The sequence below is a fragment of the Dermacentor silvarum genome, chromosome 5 (genome assembly GCF_013339745.2).
Source record: "Dermacentor silvarum isolate Dsil-2018 chromosome 5, BIME_Dsil_1.4, whole genome shotgun sequence".
In the NCBI taxonomy this organism is placed as follows: domain Eukaryota; kingdom Metazoa; phylum Arthropoda; class Arachnida; order Ixodida; family Ixodidae; genus Dermacentor; species Dermacentor silvarum.
In genome coordinates, this window is record NC_051158.1 from 132,570,517 (window position 1) to 132,582,824 (window position 12,308).

The following is a 12,308-nucleotide window of genomic DNA, read 5'->3' on the forward strand; positions in this document are numbered from 1 at the left end:
CTCCTACGCTCCCCCCTTTCTCTCCTCTAGGAATCCGGAGCGGCACGCACGACAGGTGGTGCGACAGCTGCCTACTCCACTGGGGGCGCCACGGTAGTTCCGCGGTATGAAAATGACGGAGCGCGCGCGCCTCATTCTCTCTCTTGTGGAGCGCCGCGATGAGCGCTCGGGCCGCTGCCGCGAAACCATCTCCCGCTCAAGCTGCATACTCCGCTGGGGGCGCCACGGTAGTTCCGCGGTATGAAAATGACGAAGCGCGCGCGCCTCATTCTCTCTCCTGTGCAGCGCCGCGATGAGCGCTCGGGCCGCTGCCGCGAAACCATCTCCCGCTCAAGCTGCATACTCCGCTGCGGGCGCCACGGTAGTTCCGCGGTATGAAAATGACGGAGCGCGCCCGCTTCACTCTCTCTTGTGCAGCGCCGCGATGAGCGCTCGGGCCGCTGCCAGAAACCATCTCCTGCTCAAGCTGCATACTCCACTGGGGGCGCCACGGTAGTTCCGCGGTATGAAAATGACGGAGCGCGCGCGCCTCATTCTCTCTCCTGTGCAGCGCCGCGATGAGCGCTCGGGCCGCTGCCGCGAAACCATCTCCCGCTCAAGCTGCATACTCCGCTGGGGGCGCCACGGTAGTTCCACGGTATGAAAATGACGGAGCGCGCGCGCTTCATTCTCTCTCTTGTGCAGCGCCGCGATGAGCGCTCTGGCCGCTGCCGCAAAACCATCTCCCGCTCAAGCTAACCCTCTCCCCGCTGCTTCGCATCCACACGTGGTTCCCTTTAGAGGGAGATGGAGTAATTTTTTAACACGAAAGTGTTTTATGCTGGGGTCCACCAAGACTTCACTGACGTATTTCCGTCACGGAAATACGTCATAGAACATAATACAAAGAAAGAAACCAGAAGAAAAAGTTCCACAAACATGCAAAATTTGGAAATCGAACCCACGACCTCTCGGTCCGCGACGATAGATCGCCGAGCGTTTAACCCATTGCGCCACAAACGCATTTGCAGAGAGCTACACAGACGCGCCTTATATATCTAACACTCCTCCGTGTACCCGCGCTCTTGCTCGGGGCGGTGCCGCCGCCTACGAGCAGAAAAGAGAAGTACTGCATTATGACACTAACGCGCACCGACAGTGAACGCTTCGGTGGTCTCAGCACTACGACTATAGTGCCTAGAATATACTTACTAGTGTGCCGACCGCGGGCTTTCCGGTGGCACGGAGAATGATGCCTTCCGCCGGCGGCCACCAGACGGCGTTAGGCGTACGGACCGTGCTATGCCGAGCGGCGTCTCTAGCCAACGCGCGCGTGTGCGACAGACGCCAATGGGCTGTCCCAGCCCGTTTCGTTCTGCGGAGCGTTGGTTGAGGTGCAAAGCGTAATCGAAAGAATATGATTTCGTTGCACTTACAAACGATCGTATGCACAGTTATCATTATAACGCTACACTATACGGGGTGTTTCTTCGAAAATACGTTTCACTTTCGTGTTCTATACGGATTCCTATATAAGAGGGATCAACCACATTTTTTCTATTGCCGGACGCGACAATCGAAGAGTCAGCCCTTAACAGCTTCGCTGTAAAAGAATGCAAGTAGCTCCCTTTTCAATGCCAATGAAAAGTGGGAATATCAAGATTGTTCATTTTCTGTACCATTTCGATTTTTACTACAGCAACATAACTTTTTATTGGCAACTAAGAAAGTACTTACTCGTTCCAAAGCAGAACGTAGTCCACAGGCATATAAAATAAAGATGACTATAGTGAACATTCATTGCTTTTTATATGTTGCTCAGAAGGCTGCCAGTTGTCAGACGTTGATCTACAAAAAATGTTTTTACAATTTGCTCAATCTTCAAAATACATCATTTCTCAAGCATGCAGCAGCCATCAGTATAATTCATTTGAATAAAAATAAGTGATCACTCAAACTAGGATTCCTCATCCTAACACTGTTCAATCGTGTCATGTTGTCCTGGAAGGTGCAGGTTAACGCATTGTCAAGGGAATCAATGAATGAATTATGTAGTTTTACGTGCCAAACCCGTGATTTGACAATGAGGCACGCTGTAGTGAGGGTCTCTGGATTAATCTTGACCACCAGGGGATCTTTAATGTGGCCCTAATGCACGGGACAAGGGCGTTGTTGCATTTCATCACCACCAAAAGGCGGCCGCCGCGGCCGGGATTTGATCTCGGGATCTCGCTCAGCCGCGCAGCACCACAGCTGCTAAGCCACCACGGCTGGTGACTGGCCAATGAGCGATGTAAGAATGAAGTATTTATTGGACGAATTTATGCACACAAAAACAAAACCGTCAAAGTACAATGATAGCAGCACGCACGATCGTCGCTCGTTGAAATCTTATCCATCCGACAAATGATATTCATGCATGACTCATTGTACAATACACTGTATTCACTGGTGATAGCTAAGTTCCAGAGCGTTCACCAATACATGCTTCGCCTACACAATGTGCTTAGAAAAATATTCCTATGCTATGACAAACACGACTTTTGAGATAGTCCCGGAATAGAAAAGCGCGTCTTGGGCTAGACGATACCCTTGTAACATTTATTAGCCAGTGAAAAATGATAACCGCAAAAAAAATAATAAACAATGCGCACGCGTTCGCGTTCCTTCAAGCATGAATAGGTAGAAGAACAAACGAATGCTTTGGTAGAATTTGCAGACAAAGTCAGAACAGTCCTAAGCGTTACATTTAAGGCCATACTTCTCTCTTGCGAGGACACACTAATAACTCCTCTTATAAAAGAAGGAAGTGCGCGATATATATTTTGAGTCGAATCGTATTGAATATTTTGTGTCTTTCTTAACCAGTTGAATTGAGATCATACATCACAATCACGTACGATACATACTCCTTTTTTTATTATAAATGACGTGTTGTGTTTTTATGCAAGCCGCAAACGTGCATATAATGATGTATGCTTCCGCACGAGGCGAAGGTGACTGTTGTTTTGAAATGGAAAATGTGTACATGTCTGTGAAATAAACGACTCTCCTATCAATGATATAAGGATACTAACGTTTGATTTATTCGAAGCACCCCGCATTAGTGACGCAAAATGCTACCCTCTCATGTGGTAATGCTTGTTTTGTTAGATTTACAATGCGCAAGGCAAGCTTATTCATATCGTTCTTTCCTTGCCAAAATAGCGGTTTCGCTAACTTGGTCGAGTTTCTTTGTGAACAAAAATTACTGCGGATTCATAGAACTTATTTGAAGTGAGCATTTAGAGAAACAGCTAAATAACACACAATTTCATTCCGGGAGTACAATTGTGCTTATTCTTTTTGTGATGCAGCGTTTCACAAAGCGTTTCACCTTCTTTAAGGTCATGCAAAGTATACCAAACTCGCCGAATGCACTCTGTGAGACGTCGATGCACCGATGTCATGGAGACGAAAATTCTGTATGATGCCTATTCTTTCAGGAAAAATTATCGCGATGTATGCGAATGCGTTTGTTTACGCGTGTGAATATGTGTAGGGATTTCATACCACTTTTGTCACTCTTACACATGCTCATTGTGGAGGCTTCGTACACGAATAGGAACACACACAGCGGCACAAACATGGTGATGCATGATTTCAGTTGCACCATATGCGCAATCGGATCTGCTGAATACAAGAAAATTAAACAAGGGCTCTTTTAATAAAGGCACGCGCGAATTGGAAATATCCACGAGGTGGGAATGTATGTACATTATACGTAGATTGACAGTTTTATTACACAAGAGAGAGAAGCGTTCATACACTGTGCATGACCAGTCGCAAATTTCTGTTTTATATGCAAGAGCATGCGCTGGCCCATACACAGCTGCGCAACAACCTCGTAGACCAAATATCAGAAAATCAAACCGTTTGAGTATTATCGGCTCTTCCATTACATCTGTGTGTCAAGAATAATGTCGACCGAGACAGTGACTAGGTTTCATGAGGTTGGTTGGATGTGTTATTAACGCAGCACAGGGATGGTAACTGACACTATTTTGTTGGTCCTCGCTATGCTATTTAAACAGGTGGGTGCTGTCGTATCACCCGATATGTCGAATGACCGACCGGCGGGCGGATGTGAACACGTAACAATTCTGTCCTTGGCAAAGAAAGCTGTCGCTCAAATATCTCAAAGCCTGAAGTCCATGAAGGAAGGACATTCTCCTGAATCTATGAATCACAGGGACAATAGCAAAGTCAAATATTGGACAATAAACCTGTTTATTGGAAAATAATTCTACCCCAAGAAGCGTTGATTTTCATGTAATTCTGTAAGTGCTACATGATCCAACATTGAGTGGATTTTAACAAGAAGCTGCGTTGCGTTGCACGTTGCAATGATTTGAAATACGTAAATGTGTCTCTTTACTTTTCCCTTTGAAGCTCATATAATTGTTTCTACAGTTATTAAGCCCACAGCGTTCCTTGCTTATGATAGCCTTGGAAGAATGTGACCGACAGACGTTACCGCTAGGGCAGGATCCCCCTTTCGCATTCCCCCTCTGACGTAATTTGGCGTGGATCCGTCTCTCCAACTGGTGAGTACACGAAGTCCCGTTTTATTAATGCTGAGTGGTAGGAAACGATTGTGTGAGTTTTCGCGTCTGGTGCGCAGCATTTTGCGGAGCGTAGCATTGGTGCACAATCTCGGCACCTGAACAAAGTCTGTTAGTAAATCTCAATGAGTATTGGTTTGGTAGCAACTTCAAGAACATTCCAAGTTCAAGACAAATTTCTTTCGCGAGCCATGTTGCAGTTATCTATATACGGTTAAAGATAAATACAGCAGAAGGTCACAGTGTTTAGATAAAAACGCACTGGAGGACCTCCTATGATTATATAGCCAAGATAGGGCAAAAACACGTCAGCCTCTAGCAATGGCTGGACCTCGGAGAGCACACAGAGCTGGATGGATGATAACTGATTTGCCATATTCGATGGCCCTGTGCTTTACGCTGTTGGTTATTCGGCATCCCTTTGCAATATGCTAGGCTCCTGGTTAGATCAGTTCGTATGCCGACAACCTTGAAAAGGCGCTGGTCGCTGGTTTGGTACACAGATCAGTACAAATCTTTGAAGTACCAAGCTTTTCTTCTGAGAAACCCATCTTGATTTCGATGGTAGCTCGGCGTTACAGCTAAATATGTATGACGCATTTTTTCCTTTCATCAACCAAATTTCTGGTAATCGCCAGCATTTTATATCTCTAATTTTCTTTATTCACCTGCATAATGTTTTTTTTTTTCCTAAAATGTTGCACTTCAGGTTTCCTTTTATTTACAGATATAGCTTTCCGCGAGGAGCTCACGAGAAGCTCATCAAATGTAATTACTTTAGCTCGTCTTAAAAGAAATACAAGCAATCCTGCGAATGTGGAGCAAGAACGTAGCGCCAATCACTGGCACGCATATGTTAAGATTGGCGATTTGGCATGCCTTCTGATACAGCCATTACAGATCAAACCACCGCTTCGTATATTTTCGTACAAGGTGGCTCTGAAAGGCAAATCGCTTAATTCAAACCACGACTTACGGGTAGATTGGCCGATGAAAGAAGGCTATTGGCGCTAAAAAATGTATATGTGGCGTCTCACACCAGCGAAGTTTTGGAGCAAAAGTTAGGCACAGCCTTAAGCTCTTTCCTGTTTATTATTCCTTCCAACTAATATTACTAACGCACAATTTTCAAAATGTGGCTTAGTGGAATGCCGTGGAAAGACAAATTTCGAAATGCCGGAAGAAATCTAAATAGAATACCTTCTACACCCACGGATTTGAACAACGTGCACTTCGGAACACTGTAGAGCATTAAGCATCATGGTCGTGCTATCTAGGCTGTTTGTAAGGTGCTTTTGGTATAGAGAAACGCGCGAAATTTAATTATTGGTCTCCCAATGCAAATTATTGAGCGTTCTTTATAGAAAATAAGGTAAATTAATATATTGAGACGAGGTTATTGGCGGTGTCCTTCAAGGACGCGACAAGTTCCAAGAACGGCGAGGCAGCGTGGAGCACCGTCTCCAAAGACACCAGCGACCAACAGCGCGAGCAGAGCGGGCCGAGCGTTGGCGACGCCACTGGACAAAGGCGCGCCTTCTTCTTCACAATCGCCCCCGCAGAAAAAGAGCCATCCTGGCGCCCTAAGAGATTGTTGGCAGAGGGTCATGGTAGGGTTTGAGACGCGCCACGTGGACGAGGTCACGTCAACGCCGGCGCATATCATCAGATGGAAAAAGTGGCTCGGTGAGCAAATTCACCGGGGACGTTCGCTCCAAGACGCGGTAAGGCCCTTCGTACTTTGGAACGAGATTTGAGGAAAGGCCTGGAGTTTGGCAAGGAACATCCAGCCATACAAGAGACCCTAGGGCATGCGTGGGTATGGGTAGTCCGCGCGTCCTTCCTTCTGGCGCTGTTGTTCTTGTGACGTAAAGGTGCCCGCGAGCTGGCGGCACTCTTCGGCTTGTCGGGCCGCTTCGTACACGGGTGGGCACTCGGAAGCGTCAGGACGGTATGGAAGAAGAGTGTCGATGGTATGCAATGGCTCCCGTCCATAGAGGAGGAAGAAAGGTGTAAATCCCGTAGTAGCTTGTATCGCAGTGTTGTATTGCGAACGTTACAAAAGAAAGTACGTGATCCCAGTTGTCATGATCAGATGCCACGTACATCGCGCGCATATCACCGAGTGCGGTTAAGCCGTTCCGTGAGCCCGTTAGTTTGCGGATGGTAATCCGTGCTCGCTCGATTAATAATGTGGCATTCCGAAAGCAGAGCTTCGACGACCTCGGAGAGGAAGGCGCGACCTCTATCACTGAGGACTTATCGAGGTGCGCCATGTCGAAGGATGAAGCGATGCAGGACGAAAGAGGCTATATCCCGCGCTGTAGCATTCGGTAGAGCAGCAGTTTCGGCGTAGCGTGTCAAATGGTCCACAGCAACTATGATCCACCGATTGCCATCCGGTGTCATGGGAAGCGGGCCGTAGAGGTCAATGCCTACGCGATCGTAGGTTTGGCAGGGCAGGGCATCGTAGGGTATGGCATGGCACGGAAGCGGCTGCAAGGCGCCAGACGCACGTAAAGATAGTAATTTGCGACGTTGACAGTCAGGGCAGCACTGAACGAACTTTCGTACAAATGTGTACATTCCCCGCCAGTAGTAGCGATGGCTTATACGTTCGTAAGTCTTAAATATTCCAGCGTCACATTGCGCATCGTCGTGAAAGAGGCACAGATTTGGGATCTTAAGCTGCGGGGACTGACTAGTAGCCATCTACGGCCTTCGGGAGCGTAGTTGCGTCGGTGAAGCAGCTGATCACGAATGGCGAAATGAACAGCTTGGCGTCGGAGGGATCGGGATACAGGAGTGGTCGATGATCCAGAAAGATAGGCGAAAAGAGAAGCGATCTACGGGTCACAGCGTTGTTCGGTGCCAATCGCGTCAAAGTCAAGAGACAACAGGGGGTGAGCGCAAGTGGTTCGGCAGGCCGAGTCTGGAGGTAGAGGTGAACGGGACAGGGCGTCTGCGTCAGTGTGCTTGCGTCCGCAGCGGTCGACGACGCGAATATCATACTCATCGATTCGGAGTGCCCAGCGTGCTAAGCGACCAGATGGATCTGTCAACGTGGCGAGCCAACAAAGCGCGTGGTGATCAGTTACTAGATCAAATGGGCGGCCGTATAAGTATGGGTGGAACTTGCCAAGCATTCATACTTGAGCCAAGCACTCTTTTTCACTCACGCTCTAATTGGCCTCTGCTTTTGTCAGCGTACTACTCGCATAGGCGGCCACGTATTCGGAGTAGCCGGGCTTGCGTTGCGCGAGGACGGCGCCAAGACTGACCCCGCTGGCGTCTGTATGTACCTCAGTAGCAGCTGTCGGGTCTAAATGGCGAAAAATAGATGGAGAGGTAAGAAGACGATGCAGTGTAGCAAACGCGGCGTCGCATGCAGGGCACCAGGAGGAGAGGTCCATGCCACCACGTAGGAGCTGGGTAAAGGGTGGCATGATCGATGCGATATTGCGGACAAAGCGCCGGAAATACGAGCGCAGGCCCACAAAACTGCATAGTTCTTTGACGTTAATAGGCTCTGGGAACTGATCGACTGCATGAAGTTTCGCAGGGTCCGGTAGAACGCCGTGCTTGGCCCAAGATGGTGAGCTCCCGCACGGCGAAGCGGCACTTCTTGAGGTTCGGTTGCAGGCCAGCGTTGGTGAGACACGCAAGACATGTCGAAGGCGAAGTAGGTGGGTCGGAAAGTCAAGCGAGAAAACCACGACATCGTCGAGGTAACAAAGACATATAGACCACTTCAGGCCACGCAGCGTATTGTCCATGAGTCGTTCAAACGTGGCAGGCGTGTTGCAAAGTCCAAAGGGCATCACGTTGAAATCGTATAGGCCGGCAGGTGTAATAAACGCCGCTTTCTGGCGATCGGTTTCCGCCATTGTAACCTGCCAGTAGCCAGGACGCAAGTCTAGGGACGAAAAAAATTCAGCGCCCTGAAGGCTGTCAAGGGCGCCGTCGATGCGCGGCAAATGATAGACGTCCTTGCGCGTGACCTTATTTAATCGACGGTAGTCAACGCAAACGCGAATTGACCCGTCCTTCTTGCGAACGAGAACGACAGTATATGCCCAGGGACTGTGGGATGGTTGGATAGCGCCACAGCGTAGCATATAACGACAGGAGATTCACATAACAGGTGAAGCTAAAAGTCCCAAACTGTGAAACCGCTTTGCACCTTAACGCCCGCTCGGTAGGTAACAAGCAAGACGAAATCGTTCTGCTCCTAAAACAATTCTCTTTTAGAATTTACGGTTTTTATGCTCACTGAAGCGTGGTATCAAACTGATAGCAAGATCCTAGAGCTTCCTGGTTACGAAAGGTTTTTTCTTAATAGACCTAACAAACGTGGTGGCGGTGTCGCTATCTATACTCTCGCCTGCAAAAGGTGTCACATTCTGTGTAATCTTCGTGACGTTAGCGTCGATTATTCAGTTCTAACATTAAAAATCGAAATCAAATCGTTTCAGTGGTATACCGCCCCCGCCCCCCCCCCCAAATGGTAACATGAAAAATTTTACGGATTATTTCGAGCAGATTCTAGAGTATTCGTCACTAAATAAACGTTCACTTTTGTGCAGTGGTGACTTTAATATCAATATTCTTGACCATAACGCTACTGTACATGATTTCAACATGAAGATTCTCTCCTGTGGATTCGTCGTCTTTCGGAATGAGCATGCTGAGCGAAACAACGTGAAAGACTATTACTGTGCAGCGCATCACAGATGCCTCTTTGGAAGCATTTAAGCATGACAACATGAACTTCGATTGCTCCTGCGTGCTGCAGAAAACTGATGTCAATGATACGTAAGACCTTTTTTTTGCGCCATTTCCTTCGTTTCTATTCGAAGCACTTTCCACTCGAAACGTACACGAAAAAAAATATGAAAACGATAGGAAAACCGTGGGTAACAAGATAACTTTTCAAAATGATGAAGGAGCAAAATCGTATTTCTCAAGCGTTCCTTCGAACAAGTGCATAGGATACACTCCTTCAATTTAAAAAGTTAAGAAACCGATTAAACTCTGAGCTACGGAAAGTTAAAGCATCAGATTATCAGGAGCTGTTTTGTAGCGTCAGTTCAAGGAGACCAGATGTTGCCTGGAAAGCTTTAAACGATGTCCTAGGTCGCCGTGCGAATAACTCTGTCACAAAAGCTATGCCAGTAAATGGCAACGAAATAAAAGGGATGGCACTAGCACGGTATTTGACCAAACATTTTATTAATAACATTTCTTCATCTGAAGACCTTAGGGACACTACAATCTCCACCTATCCTAGTCAGATAAGTCAGACTATATTTTTCGAGCCTACTGATGCGAATGAAGTTTATAACGTGTACATGGGAATTAGTAACAGCAAAGCCTTAGATATCAACAGCATGAAGATGAAACCATTGAAATATGTGTTACCTATAATTTTTTACTTCTTGAGGCTTGCTGAACAGAAAATGTCAAAACAAGAGGAAGAAGGTCGCTGTTGTGCCTTATGTACACGACCTAACCCTTAAGCTAAAGAAGATAGCCGGAGAGGAAGGCCTCACGGTTGAATGTTCAGCACTAAACAAGACATATTGAATGTGTGCACGAGTCAACAATGGCCAGAAATATAAGCAGTGCCCAATCAACCACCAGAATAAGTACACTACCTGCAAGACAGGGGTGATATGTGATATACCTTTATTATGTGGCCGAAGATATACAGGACAAACAGGCAATGACAGGACAAGAGAGCATGCAGCATCTTTAGAAGGAATCACCCCTGGGCATCTCGCTTTTCATTATCGCCAACACCATTGCAACGTACAATTTTACGACGTACAGGTTTTAGAAAAAAGTAAAGACAAGCTGACGCGCGAAATTTTAGAAGCCATGGCCATTGACCGAAGCTGGCAATCATGCATCAGTACACCATCGATACTACTAACTGAAAAAGAAAAAAGCTACTTGCACAAAGACAATATTTCGCTCTGAAAGACGGATAACCGGCATGACAGAAGGAAAAAGCATTGGCTGTCTTGCTATAAAAGGTGTGGGAAACCAAGAATAAACATTCAGTTGCTAGTCCAGCGTGTGTCGTCGTCCCTTTCTGTCCGTGTCCATACGTTATGCTGGAAACCATTTGTGCTATGTGCAACCAAATAGCTCAGACAAACACGATTCTGAATTACTAAGCATCAGGTTAGTTCAAGTTATTGGGACCTCTGTGAGTATTACGGGGGAAATTTAAAGGGTACGCCATTTTACTATAACCACAATGTAAAGCCACAACCTACCAATTTTGAATAGAGCGATGATCTTAGACCTTTGCAACATGGGCGGTGACATGAGGCTGTCACGCTGCCTCTCATAGATTACTGGATTTCCGATAAACTGTCACTTTTGCATGAAATTCCTTTCTTCATAATGCCGCAAGTTTCTGCACAACCAATATATGTGTATTGCTGTTACCATGTCAGAAGATTTATTTACGCAATTTCTCGGACAACGAAGCAGTCGCATCGATTGCGTTTGCCAAGGCGAGAGCAGCTATGAGTTTCGCAAGGACAATGAAACCTGCTACCACAATCCCCTATGAATGTTATCGCGGCATGCCTGTGATCTGTACGCCGTTCTGTAGCCACAAATTTGTCCGCCATATTGGGCATCATGAACTCACCTTCTATTGCTTTGTCTAGCAGGCAGTATGACGTAAGTGGTTATTTGCGTACCTTCACCCTCTGCAGGAACACTTGAGTGAGACGTGAAAAATCCTCTGCAGAAACACTAACTATAAAGGGACACGTGATCTCATTTTACGTTTGCTTCCACGTTAGTGTTCGAGATTCAAATTAACTCGGGAAACCTTGAAGAGTGCAAGCGAAGCACAGCTGTGCCTCCTCCGCGAAACAATTCCTATTGTTCTCAGTCTCAACAGTGAAACCAACCTCGTGCGTGGACCAAAGGTATTGAAAGAATACAATCATCAGCCACTCTGCCTTGACGATAATAATCTGTTTACAACAATGAGAAAGGCCGTATGGTGTGGATGGTAGGTCGTTCTTGGTGAATCACTGAATAATTCATGCCAGTGTCTCGTGCACAATAGGTTTCAATGAAGAGCCAACCGTTTGGCGATGCAGTGTACCCGGGCGACGCTCTAGGCTTAGTCACTATTTGGTCACTCGGATCCTTCACGATCAAGGCATCGGCATTGTCGTAGCGGCATAGACGCATGGGCTCAAGCTGTGCGCGCTCACGCTAGGTTCACCGGTACACCTAGCCTCTCCCTGAGGTAGCCAAGATAAATCTAGTTTTAGCTTGAGCCTCGTGTACCCCCTCTACGCTTCAGTCCTTTCAAGGCCTCACACCACTATCCCCACGCAAGAAGTTCGATTGGCAAAAAAGCTAAAATAAAGCACTGAAGCACTACCTAGTAATTTGGCAGAAGAATATTGGTACTCAGGGGGTGCTACCTGGCCACTGCCAATTCTCAGCCATCCGGTGCCTCGAAGCACGACCCGCCTGCACGTATCGGAAGTTTCTCGAATGTTATCTATAGTTCTGACCGTTGGCTGCTGTAAGAATAATAACAAATAAATTATGGGGTTTTATGTGCCAAAACCACGATCTGATTATGAGGCACGCCGTAGTGGGGGACTCCGCAAATTTGGACCACCTGGGGTTCTTTAACGTGCACCTAAATCTAAGTACACGGGTGTTTTCGCATTTCGCCCC

The 12,308-nt window shown here is 46.9% G+C and overlaps 1 protein-coding gene across 5 annotated transcripts in view; it reads right to left on the reverse strand.

Moving 5' to 3' along the window:
- The window catches only part of LOC119452590 (uncharacterized), a 124,976-nt gene extending 113,605 nt beyond the window's left edge, over positions 1–11,371 (reverse strand). For 3 of the 5 annotated variants that reach the window (XM_049668490.1, XM_049668488.1, XM_049668485.1), the window contains exons 1-2: positions 11,251–11,355; positions 1,717–1,827 (exon numbers count right to left, since the gene is read on the reverse strand). In XM_049668490.1, coding sequence (XP_049524447.1) covers positions 1,717–1,776 — 60 coding nt within the window. In that variant the 5' untranslated portion in view covers positions 1,777–1,827; positions 11,251–11,355. Of the gene's footprint in view, positions 1–1,716; positions 1,828–11,250 lie in introns of all 5 variants that reach the window. The other 2 variants (XM_049668489.1, XM_049668486.1) reach the window with 2 other exon arrangements.
- Positions 11,372–12,308: the final 937 nt, after the last annotated feature.